Source organism: Pipra filicauda, unplaced genomic scaffold (assembly GCF_003945595.2).
Source record: "Pipra filicauda isolate LSUMZ 115617 unplaced genomic scaffold, ASM394559v2 scaffold212_size3012638_pilon, whole genome shotgun sequence".
Taxonomy (NCBI): domain Eukaryota; kingdom Metazoa; phylum Chordata; class Aves; order Passeriformes; family Pipridae; genus Pipra; species Pipra filicauda.
This window is the reverse complement of record NW_024104324.1, coordinates 803,988-825,555: the sequence shown is the minus strand read 5'-3', so window position 1 is coordinate 825,555 and position 21,568 is coordinate 803,988. Positions and strand designations below refer to the sequence as shown.

Here is a 21,568-nt window from a genome sequence, read left to right as displayed (position 1 = left end):
TCTCCCAAGATCCTCTGCACATATTCCCCCCCTCCTTTGAAGCTCCAGCAACCCTAGCATGGTTTAGGTTCTCAGTCCCTAATAACTCTGCTCTTCTAAATACTGTCCCTCCCCTGAGGCTCTCTGTCCTCTTTATGTCCCTGTGTGTTTTGTTTCCCTTGCTGCCTTGTTCTTGTTGCTGCGCTTTTTTTTTTCAAACTTCTGTGCGGATGTGTACAAGCCCCATTAAGCCCTTCTCTACAAGCTGGGGAGCTGAGGTTGGGAGTTGAAGCAACCTGGTGGCAGAACCAGACACTACCTTGGGTCACTGATGGTCAGAAGGTGATAGTATGGAGACAGTGTTCCAGAGTGGCCAAGGTGGTAGCACTGGATGTAGGAGGACACTTCTTCAGGTGTCTGGAGCTCAATATGGTGCCCTGTGGGGAGCTGCTCATTGCTTTTATGGAGTTATCCCGTAGTCACTGGATAAAGAAAATGAACTTGGAAGCTATGTTTTGAATTTGTCCAGAGCAATGTGGGGCATCACAATTGATGGGCAGGGAGGTACATCTATATTCCTATCAAACAGCTGGCAGAGGATGGCAGCTGCATTTTTTCCCCTCATTTTATAATTTGTGGGAAGGGAAAACAAGACCTCTGGGCGCTTAGCACACACAGTGACGCTCTGGTTGCTTTCACAAGGGTGATAGTTTTTGGAAAGAAAAGAGAGAGGAGATGATTTGCCCTGAGCATGAATTATGCCTGAAAGATATTCCCTCTGCCCCCCAAATTGGAGAAAACAGAAGAATTTTCAGCTTCAATAAAGAGGCATTTATGTGCTGAATAGGATCTTACTCCTCAAATTGGAAAGACTAATGGCCCTGAACACAGTAAAATTAAGTTAATTTTGTAGCTGTGTATGTGTGTGGGGAGGGCTGTGCCGCAGGGGTGCGGTGAGAGGGGACGTGCTACAGGGCAGGTAAGTGCTGTGCGAACTGCCCTCCTCTGTCTCGCCGGGAAGCGGCTCCTCCTTCTCCTCCCGGGGCAGTGCCAAGCCGGGTTCCTCCCTCAGCTCTCTACCAAACCACACTCTTCTCCTTCCAGCAGGGTCTTGGCTCCTCTGTTTATCTGCACTGCCAGGCTGGCATTCGGCTGGCTTCTCCTTATCTGCTTGGCCTCGCTGTCCCCTTTGTGCTTGCTTCCTCGTGGGGATGGCTGGAGAACAAGGCTAGGTCTCCCCTTCCCCCGTCTCCTGGCTGCCGAGGCTTTCCCAGCCCTCTCCCCCGTCTCCTGCTGCTTCTCGGCTCTTTGTGTGAGCTCTGCTCCTGATGCTCGCCACGTGGTGGTTGCGTTTGAGAGCCTGCAAGGCCCTGCGCCTGCAAACTTCTGTCCTCTTTGTTAAACGGGGTGGGGAAGGGAATCGTGCGCCAGACGTGGATACGTCGTAACCGGTTTGCTTTTCCCTGAAGCATCTGAGCAGCAAGCCACGAGCTTTTCTGCGGGGTGCCCCAAGTACTACCGGCCTCTTCTCCGTGTTCACCTCCGGGCTTGTGTCCCGATTGATTTCTTTGTAAATATGCTGTGGTATGCAAATGCTGGCACTGCAGAAAGAGCGTTTGTAATCCTAAAGCAGAGGCAGCTCAGGGAAATCCAACGTCTTTGCAGGGCTCTGCCCTTGTTTTGTTCCTCTGGGCTGCAAGTGTGCTTGGTGCTGCTTATTGCCGAGAGCCTGTCTCTCCAGGGCTTGGTTTGCTGTTACTTGGCATCTTTTGGGGTCAGTTATGTTCAGCATGAAGTGGGAATATAGGGAGAACAGCAGAGCAGAATGAGTGCAGGGCGGTGCTTGGTGTGCAGCAATGATGAATTGTTTAGCCTCTCTTGTAGTTATCATACTGCGTTTTTGCTCTGAAACTGTTAGTGTAGACGCAAGACAAACTAGTTCTGAGATTCTTTGAAGGCAGGAGAAGGAGAGAAACCAGATAACTTGTTTTTGGATGGTCTTGTAGTAAAAGTTGAATGTTAAAATCAAACTGTTAAGATTTGCTGTGATTGTTAGCTGCATTTTAAATATAGTCCTTACTGTGCCTCTGAGTTTGGCAGAAATGGGGAAAAAAACAAACTAACTTGTGAAATCTGTCGGAAAATTGTGATCCAGGAACTGCCTGCGTTTCAAGGGCATGTTAAATCTGACTGTGTTTTTGGGTATGAATATTATCCTTACAGCACCCTGTTGAGCCGGGCCCTGTGCAGACAGAAGGAGAGAGGGACTGTCTGTACCTTGGGGAATTTGTGAGATAATGAATGCACCAGTCATCTCCAAGGAGAACTGGAAGCAGACTGAGTTTTCAAGATCTGATTTGAAATATTAGAAATGTGTTATTTATGGTTTCCTATTTGATTTCAGCATTTCTGAGAGTGGGATGATGAGGAAGGATGACCCACAGTTTGGGCTCTAGCATGGGACCCAGGAAACCTCACTCAACCCCTGCAAGCCTGGAAGTCAGAGCTTTGCATGTGTGTGTTGATAAAAGCTCTCATCTGCTGGTAGGGGTGCTGTGAGGATAAGGACCTGGAAGACTGTCATGGATGGGGGTGAGAGGAGGATACGCAACTGTCACAGACGTTTAGAAGTCGGATTTGTGTGGGTTAAACTGGGCATGCTCTCAGCCTGTTGATTGCAGTTGCACACCACATTGGTGCATGACTCAGTGCTGGGTGGGATTTGATATATAAGCTTCTTGAGCGCTCGCGTTGGCCTGAGGACAGGTGTCTGCTTCTGGAGATGGCTGTGTCGGGAGAAGAAGCTGTGCCCCCTTTTCAGAGGCTGCAGTCTCTGCAGCTCTGCCAGCCAGGCCACTCTTGTAACCTCTGTGAAACCAGCTTTGGGTAGAAGTGGCCGGGTTAGTTTAGGTGAGTTCAGCACAGAGGTGAGACCTCTCCTGGGCATATTGGCAGGGCCTGATTCTGCTGCTCTTGGAGGGCACTACCTCCAGCAGGGAGGTACCACGGAGGTACCTTCCTTGGATGTCTAGCCTATTTAAAGCACCCAGCTGGGTTTGAAAGATGTGTCTGCCACTGTTATATGATGATATTTTCTGTTTGTGGCCTTGGAAAGTGTTGGTGTTTGACCCAGGTTTTAAGGAATAATAATAAAATGACAAACCTATACTCTTTGCAAACTGACTGTGCTTGATTGATTCATTTGACTGTAAAATGATTTGGTACTGCAAGAGTAGAGTAACATGGAATTTCTCTCTCACTTGACCTTTTGAGTGGGCTTGTGTCGGAATGAGGACACCAGTGTGTCCTGTCTCCATGCCCCTCACAGTACAGTCTTGCCAAGCAGTAACACATTTGCCCAAAAACCTTAGTTGGTAACCCACAGAGCATAGCTGGTTGGTTTTTTATGTATTCTGATCTCCTGAGATGTGGGGTGAGGAGAAGTGCCCACATCTTCATACTCTTTCGAGACTGAGTTCTAATTAGTCAGATTTGTTCTTGACTGTCTCTTGGCAAGGGTTTTTGAAGTGTGGTAGAAAAAATAAACCAGTTATTCTTTGTTAACCAAGAATCTACATTTTTATATCACTGGTGCTTTCTAGGCATTCATTACTCTACTAGTCAGTTTAAGCTATCTCAAAAGGATGCTGTTGTGAACTTTTGATGGGTGGAAAGGGAAGAGGTGTTGCTAAAAATATCAAAAATCTCTGGTTAGTGAACACTTGAGACTAACTTTTTTTCTTTCTTCTTGCATTGGGCATTAGAAACAGGCCAGCTGGTCCTTAGTGTGTGGGAAAGATGAGTAAAATGCTGCTTGTTTGGGTTGCCAGGGAATGGAGAAGGGTGGCTGGAGCTGACGAGTGGGAACTACTTGGATGGGTGGTCTAAGCAGCATTGCCATTTAACAGGAAAGGGAATAGGGGAAGCTGCAAGGTCTGAGAACCCTCTGTTGGCTTCTTGCTCCTTGTGTCACTTAGTTCTCCTGGGAGAAGAAGCCTGGGGAAGCCAGAGGTGTCCTGCAGCTGGGGGTTGGAGAAGAGACACTGTGCACTTGTCACTTTCCAATTTAAGCAACACTTGTGTATTTCCTATTTCAAATTACATACCTTGTTATTTTTTGTTTCTCACCTAATTTTTACTACTAACAGCTGGATTGTCCTTTTGTCAGTAAAAGACAGTATGTGAACGGGGGCAGTGCAGACATCTGCAGAATGGAGGGAATGGGCAACCCATTCTTAGTCTTGTGACAGGTGACACTTTTTACATGCTAACTAATATTGAGGGGGGGTAGGGTGGAGCAGCCCTTAACTGTGTGTGTACAGTAGTGGTCTCTAAATTAGGTATTGCCTTTCCAGATAAAGATCTGGAAAGTGTGGTTTTTTATCAACTCGAGAATAATAATGAAAAGGCAGGTGTATTGTTAAAAGCTGTTATGAAAGCATCCGAGAACAAAACAGAACCTCATTATGGCATGTTTTATAAATCCTGTGGTGAACCCTCTATTCGAACACTGTGTACAGTTCTGGTTGTGTCCCGTTCTCATCCCTCCCCCATGCTTACATGCTACTCAGAGCTGTAAGATAACTAGATAAAGTACAAGAATTATTCTTGCTTCCCATCTCCACACGAGGAAGAAGCAGAAAAAGGCAGACTGTTAAGCTTGGAAAGCAGATGACCAAGAGGAGCGTAGTAGAAGATCTGTAAAACAGCAAGAGACGTGGAGGAGAGGAACAGGGTGCAGTTATTCTCTGCTTCTCATAAGGCAGGAAATGGGGCCACCAAATGAAATGACTGGGTAGCAGCTTCAGAGTAGAGAAGGGAGTGTGTGCATGGGCTTTCTTTGTTCTCCTTCAGACAACAAACATATAATTAAATTGAAGCACTCTGCCACAGGATATTGTAGATGCCAAAATTACAAATGGGTTCAAAAAGGATTAGACTATTTGATGGATTTTTTTTTTTCTTTTTATTCCCTTCTCCCATGAAGGGTCATTAAATCCAATGATGCAGATACAGTACCAGGCTCAGGAAGTCTCTCTGCTGGTCCTGGTCTTGTTATTCTTAAGTGCTGCCTGTGAATAATGGGCAGGACTGGGCCCAAGCAGCTGCACTTGTTCTTTAGGGAACACAACAGAGAACCCCATTCAATAGGTGGGAAGAGCTGAGGGCTGGCTTAGTAAAGAAATGGGAGGCTGTATGAATGTGGAGCTGTGCATGTAGGAGTTGCTGATTGTCAAAGATCAGGGGAGGCAGCAGAATCAAGATCTGTGATGGAAAGAGAGGATGTGTTCGCTTATCTTTGCTTCCTCATTAGTAGGCTGTTTGACTTCAAATAGATTTGGCAGTGTCTAGATATTTGTCAGCAGCATGGGACCTGGCACTTGAGGAAACTGTGTGGTGTTATTGTTGTTTCTTTTGTGTGTATTAAATTCTATATGTGGATCTTCCTTGCATACATGTAGCCATGTCTTTGTGACTGCTTGGTCACTTGAATGAAAGTGGAAGGGAAACAGCGTGCAGGGAAAGAAGGCAGGAAGTGTCTTCTTGGGGCAGTGCTCAGGGAGACTGAACAGAAACCAACAGTAGTTTGCTTATTGTAGCTTGGCTCTCAGAACTGACTGCATACATTTACCTATTTTTAACAAACTTTAAAATAGTTCACTGTGTGACTCCGTGAAGGTCCTGCATTGATTTTTTTTTTTTTTTCCTCTGGTAGGGTTGTGAGTGTGCAGGGGTTCCCAAGGTTACTGGCAGGATGTGGGTCCCAGTGTGGAGCTGTGGTTTATGGGCTGGTATCCATAGGGCGTGTGGGGCCCCTGAGACCCCATGTGTGGTGTTTGCTTTTGTTAGTACTGACTGGTGGGGTGGAATGGGTCTGGTGGAGCTTTGGAGCTGGTGTGGCTGTGAAGCACAGCTGGGGAGGCAAGGGATGCTCTCTGCAATGTGGAGGTGGGAGAAGTGTGCTTGGGAGGGCGGGTGAGCCTCATCAGTCCAGCTTGACATGTGCACTGCACGTTTTGGCTTTGTTCTGGTTGCCTGCTCTCTGGGTGTGCATTCACAGTTGCTCTGGTGTAGTCACCAGCCCTCCTCCTTCAAAAAACAAGTGTTTTAAAAAGGCTTACAAGGGATCTCTTGTAAAATCTTGATCAAATGTGCATTTTCTCATTTTAATTTTGTACTCAGCTCTCTCTTTAAACAAACTCCAACCCTTCCACGTTTCAGTACAAAACCCCAGCCCTGTCTAGACAAAAGCCCGTTGTGATTAGCAGAGGTGTGCTGCTCCATGCTGAGCAAGTGTGGGGGTATAGTCATGTTTCTGATGTGGTAATGTATTTCCTGCTCATGTGTGGATCGCAGGGCTTGTGTATGCAGAACTTGCCGAAGAGCTCAGGTTGGAATTGCGTGTGCGTAGAAGATTTTACACACTAAGAGTGTATATTGAAAGGCTGTTCGCTCGTATAGTTATTCAGACCTCATCTATGGCTGCACATTGGTGCCACCTGCTTGCAGGAGGGAATGAGCGGACTCCTATTATTCAGGAAAAAAAAATACAAGGCGAGGCCTCAACATCTGTTCTGGCTTTATTGTTTGCTCTGGCCTGGGCTATGGGCAAAATGTAGGCCACAGCTTTTGTGTTGCTGCTAGCTCTGAGACTGGAAAGGCGTCTTGGATCAGATGTGTTCTGAAAAAGTTTAAAAAAAATACAAAGATGTTAAGTTCAAACTTAGGGTGGGATTGAACTTGATTACTTTAAATAAAAGGAAACTGTATTGCTATCTATGCTTTTTCTCGTTTTCTCTTTCAGTTCTTCTAATGGTAATAATTTTTATCACTGCAAAGTGACCTTTGTAATCATTGCTGGATGATTAATCTTTAACTGGGTAATTTTTAAAGCAATATTTTGCACACTGTTGTAATGTGTGATACTGTGGGGTTTTGTATCACAGTACCTGCAGTTATTTTGAGGCAGTAGGGCCCTACAGTCTGCATTTCCAGTGGTGCTGCTCTGCACAGAAACCCAAATAGTCACTTTTGTTTCCGTAGGCAGATACAAAAATGCCCTCAGAACTTTATTTGCATATAGATTATAGTGCTGCCCGGGTGTAGTCATGTATAGGAAGAGCTAACTACTGCTTAATTTATAGCTTTTTAATTAAAAAATGTTCCTTAGCTTTCAGTATTCCAGTCTAAAATGTTCTCCTGCATTTAATGCTGCTATAGTGTGTATGAAGATGGTATTTCTGTGAGGTACCAGCTGCTACAACTAGGCAGTCCTTGGAAAACACGAATGAAAGGGGATCACAAGCATTATCTGCTGACTCAGGGAGAAGTCACATGCAGAAGGAAGTGGAGATGAGCAGCAAAGTTCTTCAAATGTCTTTGAGTTGCTGCTTGAGACACCAGTGCCAGCAGTGGGGAAGGAAGGTGAAAAAAGCTCTTCTTCTGACTCTCAGTTATGTTTGAATTCTCTTGTGCCACATAGGTGTTGTGCTATTGTATCACAGCTGTGCATTTACAATTACACCGTGAGCCTGAGTAATAACAGTGAACCCGTGAGAGTTTTTTATACTATGGGAGCCTGTGCCTCCCTTGGCTTATTTCGTTTAACAATCATCATGGGTACAGTAAACAGGGGATTTCACCCTATGCAATGAATTTAAGGTCTGCATTGATTAAAAATGCAGGGTTGGGAATGTTTAATCTCACTTCATTAAAAGTAAATACATTTAGACGGTCCAAAACTGCTTGAAGAAGCATTCAGCAGCTAAGTTATTATATGGCAGCTCCAGCTCTTCCTAAACAATAAAAACACCTATTCACCTTTGGATATTATGCAATGCATATTTTATATATAATGCTCAGGGTTACATATTAAAAGGAAGAGGTGTTTCTTGCTCTTTCTTTTTAAACCTGCAATGTGTGATTTAAAAATGAAGGGGCGGTTATCAAGTGCTGTTAGTAAAGCAGTAGCTTTTGTTGGTGGAAATCTTGCCATCCTGTACCTTGGGGATTTCAGTTGTTGTTGTGTAAACCTTATTAACTTTTTGAAAGACATTGTTCAGATCTGGAAGTCTTTTTTTACGTGTTGTTTTTCAAAAGATCAGTACCTGAAGAGTTCCCTGTAGTTCTATGGCAAGTGTTTTTTAAACTTTGATTTAAGGCTTTTGTTTGCTTTCCAGAGACGGTAAGAAGTATGTATCTGTATCAAGGTACACCTGACAGTGTACCTACTTTTCTGAGTTACTTTTTCCCAATTCTGAATAACAAAAGGATCTTACTAGCAGCAGGGTCTCGCTCTTCCTGGTGTGTGTTGCAGGGCTCTCGCATAGTCATGTGTAGGTGTGCTTTGCTTTGAAATCCAGAGGGGTTCAATAGCTCTGAAATGCTTTGTGCAAACAGCAAAAACATCACAGATTATTGAAAGGATGCAGAATGGAAAATGCTGGAGGTCTCCTGGCAGAGCCTCATTCTGACTTGGGCAGGGTAGAATGGGGAGGAAAGTGTCTTGGCATGTGCAGAAGGTGAGGATCATCTCCCAGAGGGGTCAGTACAGGTGTCAAAGCAAAGCACAAAGCGCTTGAATGGCTCACAGCTGTGGCTGGATCACGCAGCATCCTTGGGGAGAGCTGTGAGATGGAGCAGGTCCCTCAAGTGGGAGCTGGCACCGCTCCCTTGCACAGAAGCAAAATAACAGACAACAGAGTGATTGGTGGCTCTTTGAGAGGCCTCGGCTCCTACTGAGTTTATTCTGGCACGTTTCTTCTCTAACTTGGAGAAGGAAAATAAGACACGATGGGTCAGGCTCGAGCTGGGCAGCGCTGTGCTCCTGCTTGCTGACAGGCTCTGCCTTCCTGCACGCTCTCTGTGTGTGGTGTCCGTTCCACCAGTGGTCCTTAAGGCGCAGACCAAAGTGATGCTGTGACCGAGGGAGGTGTCCTGGCTGTCCCTGCTTCCTTACTCTCCTTCCTTGTCTCTTAGGATATGTGCTGGAAAACTAGGAATTGGTATTGAGTTAAAGCCAACAGGAACACCTGGCTTTTTTGTTGGATTAATTTTTTTTTTTTTTTAAAAGCTCGGGTAGATCCCCTGCTTTGGTTTCTCAAGTTAGATGGTGGTGGTGGAAGGGGAAACAATCTCCCACCTTCTCTTTTGCAGTGGTGCTGCTGAACCGTGGTGTGGGTGAAGGCAGAGCCCCCCACCCACATGGGTCTGCCATTGTCTGTGCACCCTCTCAGCTGATTTGATTTAATAACTGGGGAAAATGCAGTTTGCTTCATATTTTGCTAGGTTACTTTTAGCGATTGTGCTTGGCTTGGAGGGATAAATGCCAGAGTCAACATAGGAAGGGGGGAGGAGAGGCAGGGAATGTGTCAGGAGGGCGGAGAAATGCTGGCTGAGCAGGATCTCCTTTCCCTTCAGAAGTGGTGAGGATGGATTCAAGCTGTGAGATGCAAGCTTCACCCTTTGGCCTTTTGACACAGCTCTTCAGAGGCTTGTAGTTCATCTCACCAAAAGAAGATTCAGGTGGGTTGAAGGGAGTGGTATTACTGCCAGGCACAAGTTTCCTTTTGTGCTGATGCCAGTTACTCCATGAGTAATTTGAAATTGGGGAGGGTACTCTCTGACCTGTAGGAGGGACTTGATGTGTGTGGCATGGTGACCTTTGGTAGTTTGTTTGGAGACATGCCCATTTCCCTTTCCCTGTTGGGTGTCCTGGCTTCACAGCACCCAGGTGGAGGTGGGGAGAGAAGCAGCCTTGTTTCTTCCAGCCCTGCTTTGTGGTCCATTTGCAGCAACTCTACTGAGTGCGGTGGCTGAGGAGACTGCAGGGCACGTGCACATGTCTTGGCTCTCTTGCAACGTTCTGGAGAGAGCCAGAACAGAGATCTGTGGTTTCATGTCCACATTATTCATGATGACAAACTCTGCGGCATGTTCAACACTGAGCTTCTTAATACAGTCCTCATTCCAGCACTGGTGCAACTTTGGTTTGCCTAAGAGTAAATATGAAGTTACAGTATCTGCAGAAGAATGCCGAGGATGTGAGGAGATAAAATGCATATTTCTTGGTATAGGAAGGGGGTCTAGACCCAGAGTTTAAGTTAATAGACATATCAGGGGACTTGCAAGGGTATTTAGGGCTTGGTGTCCTTTAAGAAGTTTCTTTCAAGGATCTTGGAAGTTCTGCCTTTCTCCTCTGTTTCTGCAGAGGGTCCTGGCAGAGTTGACCATCTGCTCTCTGATTTGGACTAAATTCAGCAGAGGAGTTTGGCTCTGGGAGGGAGTAGATTTGAAGAGTTTTGATTCTGGGTTTGTTTTCTTTTTTGGGGGCATTTGTGTTTTTTTGGTATTGACAAAAAATCATTTTGCTTTCACCTCACTCTTTGTTCTTTTCCTTTGTGAGCTGAGATCACTCAGGTGTGGGGTCTGAGGTGGATTTAGCCCTGAGGCTTTAAACTTTGTGGGTGGTAGTGGGAAAGCAGAACTGACATTTTTGTGTATGCAAGGGAAAATTGGACAGACAGGTACTAGAGAGTGAGACGGCCCCATGTAGTAACCTTCACAGCAGGGAAAAACACATATTTTAAAGACACAAGATACTTTTTGTTTTTTAAATCAGCCTGATGTCACTTAGTGTCTGAACTGACTGCTTCTGCTGGTTGGAACCTCTGTCTTGTTTTTCTGTGGGGCAGTCTTGTAACAGCTTTCCAAAAGCTGGGGAAGAGCCTTGACTGCTGTGGATCAGGGTTTCACATCCTGCAAGGTGCTAGTCTTGCATGTGCCAGGCCTGTCCTTTAGCTCATGGAGCCCCCAGGGATGGAGAGCTTTGGCCTATGGGCAGAAGTGATAGGAACTTCAGTGGTGGTGTTGTTTCTCTCCTGTGCAAACCAATGTGTTTCTACACACTTGTGTTGAGATGTGTCCTCACAGTTTCAGGGGGGAAAAAAAAGGCCCCCACAACCTTTAGAATGATGCTGATATATGGGTGTTCTGCCCTGCTTCATCTCTCCTCCCTTGCACAGTAGAACTGTTTGGGCTTTTGCAGTAAACCACTTTAAAAAAATAACATTTTCTTCACAAAGCGAGTTTTAAGCTGGATTGGTTCTCTCCTATGTTTTAGTGTATAGTCTGTGGAGTAGGGGTATATTCTAGAGGTGAGAGAAGAGAAAGGGATGGGAACTGCTGTGGAAAAAGCAACACAATACTGTGCCTGGTTGGGGCTGCACTTTTCTGTTTGGGTAGAAGCAGTGGGAGTTTGCATCCCATGTGAATTCTGACAGTGAAACAAAACTTAGGGGGTGCTGCTTGTAGTAGATGGTCTTTCTCTTGGGGATGGAGGAAGTGTCTGTGATTCCTGACAGACTTGGGACAAATGGGAAAGCTGGCAGTGGGAAAGTGATTAGTGTGTTTGCTCCCACAGCAGCTGTGATAGGAACTAATGGCAGTGGCAGAGACTTTACAAATATCTAGTGGGTAGCCTAGATGAAGGTGCAGGATTACCTGAAATGTCAGGCCATCTTGTCTGCCAGTGTACAGCTTCTCTAAACACAGGTTGCACTGGTTTAACTGCAGTTGCTTAAACAAGCAAACCCCATTGATCCTAAATTGATCTGTTCCCCTAAAAAAAGACTAACACTTGCCTATCTTACATGGCTATTTTTATATGAAATATATAACAGATTAAATTAAATTATCTTTTTAGCTTTGTCAGTGAAGTGCAGAGTGTTAGTATTCACCCTGGTATTCTTTGTCCTGAAGCAGAGGTAAGGGGAAAGAATTTCCCAGTGATGGTGAGCCTTGCAGCTGTGCTTGGAATGGTGCAGGAAAGGGATGTAACAGCCACTCTGCTCTAAGACCCGTCTTCTGCTCTCATGGCTGTTGCTCTGAAGCAATTATTTCAATGTGCTTCCAAATTCTGAGCAAGCTCTTAAGTTTTTCCTTGGTACATCATGAAGGAAGAGTGCTTATGCTGTGTGTATTTATGATTGGGTCGACACTGGACTTGGAAGAATGCCTGTCATGTCTGCCTTGTGTGTGAGGGACAATACATGTGGGGGCTTTGGGCTTGAGAAGGGGTGTTAGGGAGGGAGTGGTGCTAGAAAGTGAAGGAGCTGGGTGGCCAGCATCTCGGATGTTAGGGATGGAATCTCAGCCTCTGTGGATGTTTAAGGAACATGCCTACCCTCCAACCTTCTATGTGTGTTGGCCTTTAGGTGCTTCTGTCCTTTGCAGAGAAGCATGAGTTTTGACCTAACCGTTCTGTGTGCTTTGCACTGGCCTCTACATCTGTCAAGGAATGAGGCCTGAGGGTGGATAGGTGTGGGCTTGAGTGGAGAGACAGCAGGAGATAACATTTTGGGAATACTGGAGGTGCTGCTTCACACCTATTCGCAAGTGCAGCAAAACTTGGCTGGTTGTTCTACCAAGGGGCTGGAGGGAGGCAGAGAGAAAGAAGCTGGGCTGTGGGAACTGGACAGAAGAGGTCCTGAGGGTGGCACGAAGGTTCCCGTTCTGGGTATGAGGCCCAGGGAGGGGATGTGTGACTGGAAGGAGGCAGCTCCTAACCCAAGGCATTTTCTTTACAAGGGGACATCCTGGGTGCATGTGGGGGAGCCGTGGTGGGAGACGAGGAACACATTTCACCAACCCCATGGGTGCCATGAGGTCCTGCAGTTCCTGCGCTGGTTGTCACCTCCCAGGGCTGCTGCAGGTCACAGCCAGGAAGGCTGTGGCGCTCCCTCTGCAATACCTCAAAGCGTACCTTGGGGTTTTAACCGTGGGAGGTGAAGCTTCACCCGTCTTACTGTGGGTGAGCTGCGTTGGCAGTGCTCTGCTCCTGACAGGGACAACCCGGCTGGGACGTGTGCCTGACTATCAGAGAGGAGAAGAGGTTCACCCTGTGAAACTAGGAGAAAACCTTTTCCTGAGTTAGGTGGGTTTCCCAGTTCAGCGAGTGAGACTGTGGTAAAGCCTGGCTGACAAAAGGGGAAGTTTAAGGTTACCTCTCTTTACATTCCTGACTGAGACTTGAAATTAAGAGGGAAAGTAAAATTTAATGCCCAGTGTTTCAGGACTTGTAATTTTAATTTCAGACATCCTTGTGTTCTGTGTACAGACCTGATGTCCACCTCCCATCTTTTGCCACCAGAGGCTCTTGTCTCACTCCTTTTTTTGCCTAGTGTAGAAAATAATGAACATGCACAGCCTGCAAAATATCTTGTATGTGCAGTTGCTAACCTTATTTAAAGAAAACCAACAAACTGTGTGAAAGACAATCATGGTGTTTGACATGAAAAAACCTGTTAGTTCAGTGTAAATATGTTGCTGGCAGCTGGTTGTTTTTAGTACATGCTATTTGTACTTTAAATTTAATGTTAAAATATTATTGTCGTCTAAACCGTGACTGTTCTTAGTTGAGCAGATTTCAGGTTAAAAACAGTAGTCAAGCCATGACTGTTTGTAGCACTGTAATGTAATTTTGTGTTACTAGGTCTTTTCTGACCTGTTTTAATGCATTATGAAGTGGTGGTTATATGCCTAATTGCACAGTGCAGAGAAAATTGTGTTGAAATATTGCATAAAACTTGAGTGTTATGTGATGTTTTGTAGTGGAAGTATTACTGCAGGCACTCATTCATAACAAGACCTGCAAGTTTCTCCCTGCCAGGGCGGGTGGTTGAGCTGGCTGTGCTGACTCAACAGAGCGAGTTTCTTTCTCTTCTCATCCTCTTCCTCCTCCTCCTCCTCTTTTTGACTTCTTGTGACCAAACATCAGCAGATTCACAAGAGTTCATTCGTGAAACAAACCTTAGTTTGAGGTTGCTTTTTGAAACTATGTGCAGCTGTGGATCTTTGAGACTTTCAGAGCTCTCATGTCAGCCAGGTGTTAAGCTGGTTAAAATCTTTGCTTTCTGAGCATGGGTGTGTGTACACAGTGTGGGTGTGAGTGCACACAGGTTCCTCTGGAGTAGTTGAGAAGAGGACCTGATCCTGACCAGGGGGGAACTGAGTGTCGCCTTGGTGGGCATTCCTGACTATGAGGGATGGAGGCCTAGGAGGGCTGCTGGGGCAGGGCAGGAGGTGCTCAGAAGTGAAATCTGAGAGGTTTGTGCATGTGTGTACCCTGAAGTGTTCATGCAGTTTTGGTCATCGCAGTAGAAGAAAGATATAAAGTTATTAGAGAGTGTCCAAAGGAGGGCAGTGACGATGGTGAAGGGCCTTGAGGGGAAGCTGTATGAGGGGAGGGGCTGAGGTCACTTGATCTGTTCAGCGTGGAGAAGAGGAGGCTGAGGGGAGACTTCATCGCAGTTACAACTTCCTCGTGAGGGGAAGAGGACAGGCAGGCACTGATCTCTGTGGTGACTAGTGACAGGACCTGAGGGAATGGCCTGAAGTTGTGTCAGGGGAGGTTTAGGTTGGATCTGAGAAAGAGGTTCTTTACCCAGAGGGTGATTGGGCACTGGAACAGGCTCCTCAGGGAAGTGGCCACAGCACCAAGCCTGGCAGAGTTCAAGAAGTGTTTGGACAATACTCTTGAGTGCATAGTATGACTTGTGAGGGTGGTCCTGTGCAGGGTCTCAATGATCCTTGTGGGTCCCTTCCAACTCGACGTATTCTGTGACTCTGTAGCTACACAGTGTAGCCTCATGATGTCCAGGGCTTGGAGCCCGCTGCCTGAGCCTAGCTCCTCCCTTTTTCATTTAACGATGGCTGGAAGAAAAATAATCAAGTATGCTGGAAGAGAAACATTAATTAACTTTTAATTTAGATCTAACGTATGCTGCTTAGTGCACTGCAGGAAAGAGTGAGTGTGCGGTATCTGTCATGTTATATAGAGGATGATGCATTGAAGAAACAAGGAAAAGCCTCAGGTCTGAATGGGAAGATGAGGTTTTAACTCTGTGGATGGGTTTTGTATCTTGATTAAAAGCTGCAGATGTGTGATAAGTCGCTTTTGTATCCATTTTGCATCTGAAATTACTTTCTCTGTAACTTGGTTTGTATCTGTTTTCTCTTAAGCCAAACTTGCAAGGAGAAGTCAGGAGAGAGAGAATCTCGGCATGCTGGTCTGGTCACCCAACCAGAATCTGTCTGAAGCAAAATGTAAGTCTCTTCAAATAATTTTATTCCCCTTTTTCCTTGCATGTATCACTTCAGGAATGCAAAGTTGCCACTTTTGGTAGAGAGGTTATGTCTATGACCTTTCCATTATGATTAGAAATTAATTTAAAAAAAGAAAAGCCAACAAAGAAATCCCCCAGATCATCTTTCTTCCCCGCTGGGCAGCTGCTCAGAGCATCAAATCCACAGGGGCAGGGAAATCAAGAGAAATGTGACATGCCTTCTTCCCTGGTATGAATTCTTTAAGGTACTTATCCGTGGGCCTACACAATCTGCTTTTTTTGCTGTTGGTGCTGTAGAAGGCAACAGAAATAGCTGGGGAGAGCAAAATGAAAAATATTGGGAGGGGGGCATGAAACATTTGGTAATTAGTAGTACCTTTTTCTCCACAAAGACACAAATAAAATCCACATCTGGAGCCCATGGAGGTTTTAAATGCCAGAACAATTGTAGTGCCTTGGAATTCCACGTGAGGGCAATTAACAGTACTCTGTGTATGTCTGGGAACAAGTCTCAGTGCTGCTGCCAGATGGCAGAACTAGTGTTTGAAAGGTTTGTCTAGCTACAGTTCTCCTCATGAATAAGTAGGACTCCTTGATTAAAGGGCTGCTGTTTGAATGCAGTAACTAAACCTAAGTGCTTTTGGGGGAGGGAGCTGAAAAGAGCTATTTTTGACTTTATGCTCATACCTTTTTTTTTTCTTTTATCTTTTCCGATTCTGGGACCAAGACTGAGAATCTTGCATTCCTGTTCCTCTGCAGTTTTTGTGGTGGCATTATTAACTTGATACCTGTTCTTCCCCTAGACCCAAGGGCTAGGATGCATCACAAGGCACTTGTGAGGTTGTAGTGGCATTTGCAAATTAAGGCAGCAGAGATTGTGCACAAACTGGCTCTGCCATGAAAGGCCTGTGTTCTGCCCTGGGGCATTTGTTCCACTGAGCAAGTTGCCCCTTAAATTACATAAGGATGATGGTACTGTGATCTACAGATAAAAAGGGCTTTGCAAGGATCATGTCTGCCTTCTCTCCTACCAGTAGTGTCTTGTCTGCTCCCTGCTGGCTGTTGCATGCTGAACTAAATAAGACTGATGAGGAGAGGAATATGTTTGACAGTTATCTACAGCTAGAAACCTCTTAAAAGGTGTAAGAGCAAGAAATTGTTTCTGCCACCGAAAGGAATGACTGTTCATGGGCTGTCTGTGACACAGAGAATTCCTGTGGATGCCTCTCAAATCTGAGTGTCTTTTGAATCTCATCTCAGCTTTGTGGAGCATTTAACTCCTGCCTGGTAGGAAACAGGTTTCTTGAAGAGGGAAGAGGAAAGGGAGGGAAGATATGTGGAATTGAGTAATATTATCTGTAACTGAGAATTTTGTAGCAATTGGCAAAAATATGCTCATATTATAGAGCACAGAAAGGATATAATATCTGCTAAGATGTCATGAACCTAGGAGGTAATTTAAAAAGTGATATGAATAAAAACTAGGTGGCAGTTGATGTTGGTACAACAAAAAAGTTGGGGAAAACAATATGAATATAAGAAGGCAAGAAGAAATTTCTCAAAATACTCAAAATTTCAGTAAGAGTATAGGGTCTCGGTTATTTCACCTTCCAAAACAGATACAGAAAAAAAAATAAATATTTCATGGGGAATTTGAGGAAGTAAAGTGTGAGGGTGTTGCACCATACATGACACACAAAATACCTCCCAGGTGCCTGATTGATACAGAGTGGATGGAGTTGTGAAATTAAGCATCTAGTAGTAGTAAAAAACCCAAGGAAATATTGGGAGAGGTTGCTGGGAGGACCTTGGGGTGGTAGGAAGTCTCCAGCAGATGGGGAAAGGGCAGCTATACAGGGAATGAGAGAACAGGGAGCTCGTTGGTCATTGCTTTGTCTTGAGTCAATTTGAGCTGATCCTGCTGAAAGATATCAGTTATTCCTGTCTCTATCTGGCATTACTTAAAAATGAACTATGAAAACCAAATTCTGCTGAAGGTAGATGCTTTTGGGTTTTTGAGACTAGAAATGGATTGATTGGTAGAAATAAGTTTATTGCTCTAATGTATTCAAGCCAGCTGTTAGGCACTGATTGCACGAGAGCCTGATTCAGTCCCCCTTCCTTTCTGAAGATGAGAACCTCCTCCAAAACACCAGTGCTCTGCAATGGCTGTAGAGCACTTACTAAATATATTACATGCAGAGTTCCCTAATCTGCTTTATGGTTTATGATGAAAGAACATCAGGGGACAGGCGGTCTCTTCAGCGACTTTTGAATTCACTGACAAGTCTTGGCATCGTTGATAGTGAATCCTAATTAAATGGGGTCCGTGGGGATGCGTAAGAGGACTGGTGATGATCAACATTTCATCAGTGATGTGGGAATTGATATGAAATTGTTGATGACCCGTAGACTGACAGGGTGGTAAATAAAACTAATGCTACTGACAGTCTTGTGGAGCACTTTGGGTCTTTTCCTAACTTGGATTGCTGCCAATGCAATGGGCTCTTAATGACCCAACTGCAGGGTTATGAATCTCAGTCCTGAAAGCTCTGGCCTTCTACATCAAGTCTGATGTTTGGAAAGAAATGGCTTAGAGAGCAATATTGGGGAAACAGTGGGCAGGTAATTCAGCAAAGGTTCACTGTGTCCTGCTTGACCCAGGGGATGATGTGGATGTAAAGAGTGAGGTAGTCACTGGTGCAGTTTGCTGCATCTATACCCAGCAGCGTTCAGGAAAATGAACCTCGAAATAGTGGCTTTAGTTTAAAAACTGAGAAAAGGATGGAGACAGGAGCTACTGAAACATTTTGCAAACTGAAGATGAAGCAAAATCCATCTGTTTAGCTTACTGAAAAGAGGCTGAAAGGGGACTATTCTCAATTATTCACTTAGAGGAAAAATTTGACATAGTAAGAGACATGCATAATACAAATAGATGGCTGTGAAATAAGTCCACATGGACTGAAATGAAATGCCTGAGTTTGGGTTTTTTGGTGTTGTTTTTTTTTTTGTGATTGACTACTGGAAGTTATTCAGGGATTCTCTATTTCTCTATTCTCTATTTCTCGATGCCTTTTTAAACCATGGATTTTTGTGACATGGTGCGGTAGATCATTCACTGGCAGTGTGAAATTGCGAGTGGAAGGAGATATGGTCTCCAGGAGGTTGGTGTAGCCCCTTGGGCTGTAAGTACTGTTAGTCCTATCTATCTATCTAGCACATCCATTCTTAATACTGCTGTTCAGGTTGAAGTGTGGGTGAGCAAATCCTTCCAATCAGCAGCCTGTTGGTACCTGTGATTACTTTGGTTTGTACTCCAAAGTCTTTAATCCATCCTGTGCCTGTAAGACACAGGACTCTTCTCTGTTCCTGTGGCTCACTGTGAAGATGGAAGTTAGTGCAGCACATGTTAGCTCTTCCTTAGAGTGAACTGGTAGCTCTTGTGAGCAGGAGAGTTCAGTGCAATCAGTGCAGCTTGTGGAAGCCACCTCTGTTAAAGGTGCTAAAAACCACTGAGCAGATTCTGTGACCATGCTCAGAGCAGTGCACCTGATGGGTTTGGCAGAGGGCTGGCCAAACTGATGGAGGCTGTGGGAGAGTCTCTGTAAGCTGCTGAAAGGAACCTTAGAAAGACCAGTGTATCAGCCAAGACCTGGTGGATATCTGCATACCTGATGCTCCAGACTCACACAGTTAAGAGCTCATTTGGGTCCCATGAAGCCGTGTTTTAATCACACTGGAGAAACCTTTTGTCTGGATGCCATGAAATGATGGATGTAAAAGAGAAGATGAAAACAAAAGTATGTGTTGGCACGTTGCTCATTTATTTTATCCTGTTCCTTGTTAACCATTAATCCTGGACATAACCATTATTACCTTGCCCATATTAATACCAAAGTTGAATGCTGCCAGCATGGTCCATATCTACTGACAGACTTCTGCCTTTGAGGGGTCACTTGCACAGCAGTGTCGCCATTAGTGAGTAGGTCACAGAGTTAGCCCAAAGCTAGAATTTTGTCCTGTGTCTTTTGAAGAAGAAAGAAAGAAATGTCATTGTGCAGTAACTGAACATTGGGATTAAAATAACTGTGCTCCCCTTCCAACTCTGCTCCAAATACCCTGTGGCTGGTGTCACACCTCTTACAGAGAGCTTGCTCTCAAAGTGAGACTCCTGAGAGGCTGTCTGTGGACTTGGTGCCATGGAGGGCAACTGTTCAGGCTGTTGTGGGACTCTGTCATGGAGGGTGAGGAAGGAGACAGGGAGAGAGGAAGAAGAATGATGCCTTGAGCAAGGTGACATTGAGGAGCAGGAACAGCTAGGTGGAAGACAGGCATCTGCTCTCTTTGAGTGGCATGTGGGGAAGGAGGAGGGGAAATAGTAAAAAATGCATTGTAATGATGCTGTGGAAACTCTGCACAGGATAGAGCTGGGCCAGCAGGAAGCTATTAATAAAACAGCAGTGTCTCTCTCTGTGCCAAGTGCACCAGTGAGTGGAACCATAAAGATGACTTTGGGTTGGTTTAGAAATGAGCAAGCGCTGGCATGGTGCAGCTGCCCAGGAGCAAGGGATAGATACCAGGTGAGAGGGTAGGATGTGATGATTGCTTTTATAGACCTGCAGTTCAAAGGTGAACTACAAGAGGGAAAGATGTGTTGTTTTACCAGCAATAAGCTCTGCTTTGAGAGTAATTTTTCTGCTCTCTTCCTGACAGAATACATGTGCTGCTAGATGGGAGTTCTGTTTTCTCACTTGATGTCTTGGTGGATGTCTCCAGTGGATTTGCAGTTTGTGGGTGTCACTGAACAGGCAAGCACTGTCCCTAATGCCTGTGGGGCAGTGGGGTTGTAGAGGGCAGCTGGGTCTTCTGGTCTTGCAGTGCTGCTTCTGCTTGACCTGACAGTTGATTGGCACTGCCAGCTTTGGACATTCACCAGTTCCTGTCTCCATTACTCTGTGACACCTCTTCTTTTGAGGCTGCAGCTGGCTCCCTGCTTTACATTACACCTGCCTTGGTGCACATGGAGAGAATTCAGATATCTTGTTCCCGCTATGGAGGGGAAGTAGAAACAGTCAGGGGACATGGGGATAGAGAAATGCCGGAATTAAGTGAAAACAGCTGAGTGCTTTGACATCCCCTAATGTGTTTGGCCAAACCCTGTGGCTGGGGAAAAGGGAAGGCTTCTTAAATGTGCTGCAAAACCTGATGCTGGGAAGGCAGTAATGTGCCAGCTGAGGCTCTGATGGAGGAAGAAGTGCTGGTTGCTATGGTTACTAAGGATATCAACCCTATGGTGTTTGGATGGGCATGGTTTTAGTTAACTGTGCCACAGGCCGGGTAACTGTTTGGGAGTGTGTGGTGCTCCACCCAAAGAAGCTCTGAGTTGGCATTCAGGATTTCAGTGTCCCAACCACATTTCTAAGTGTGTCCTGGTTGTTAGTGTTAGCAGCCTTCTTTGGGTGAGAGTGAGTTTTGGTAGCTGTCCTCTCTTGTGATGGTGAGGTGAACCCCAAAATTTCTGAGGGCAGGTTGCAGGTTTAAGTGGCCAGAGTCCATCTCCAGCTTTAGTTCAAGGGATAATTTTGGCATAACATGGACTCTGGACTTCTCTTTAATATTCCCTTCAGAAGAAAAACTAAACAAGCTTGGAGTTCTATTTTGTCTGAATTTTCTGACTTAAAATGACTGCTAGAGTAATGGACATGAAAATGTCTTCTAAGGTTGCTGCATGTGTCTGACTGATTTGTGTGGCTGGTCTCTGTTTTCAGTGTGTAGCTGAGCCATAACTGTTTTGCAAAGGGCTTCTGCTTGGACATAGCCTTTACCCTTGGCTCACTTATTTTGGCCTATGAATTCTGTGGACATAGGACTACACCTCACAGAAAAGAGAGCTAATGATGATAGTTGATGGAGAGTGCCCTAACAATACATAAATGTGAGAGGAAAACAACAAATGGGAGAGAATAGACTAGGGAAAGTGTTGATCTTAAAATCTCCCTTTTAGAAAATGAAGCCCTTATTTAACAGGATGCATTTAAAATGGAAGGGATTAACACTTCAGAGCTATTTGAGAGCCACCCCCTCCTCGACACACAGGCACCCCTCCGCACGCACGGAGCAGCAGTGAGGCAGAGGATATAGTCTGGTACGTATTCAGGTGCTTTTTAACTCTCTCCTCTCCATCATCCCCTGAACAGGATCCTTGAAACAGTTGGAATCGTGGTTTTATTTTTAGTACCCTCTGCCCTCCAACCCCTGTCTTCTCTGACCTGGTTTATAATGTAACTCCCCAAAAGGTTGTGTTGATGCTCAGTAAGAGTGCGCAGCCACCTTGGTCAGGAATGGGAGAGTGGGAGCTGCTTAGACTTTGTCACCAGAGAGAAAAAAGTATTGTTGAACTCTTAGCTGAGCTCATACTTGAGGTTTTTCGTGGCTGGCTAAGTGCTGTGGGAGGTTGTGAA

The 21,568-nt window shown here is 45.2% G+C and overlaps 1 protein-coding gene across 1 annotated transcript in view; it reads left to right on the top strand.

The window, feature by feature from the left end:
* RCOR1 (REST corepressor 1) overlaps positions 1 to 21,568 on the top strand; it is an 84,908-nt gene that overhangs the window by 27,819 nt on the left and 35,521 nt on the right. The window contains exon 3 of the mRNA XM_027730859.2: positions 15,001 to 15,084. Within this exon, the coding sequence (XP_027586660.1) occupies positions 15,001 to 15,084 (84 nt within the window). The remainder of the gene's footprint in view (positions 1 to 15,000; positions 15,085 to 21,568) is intronic.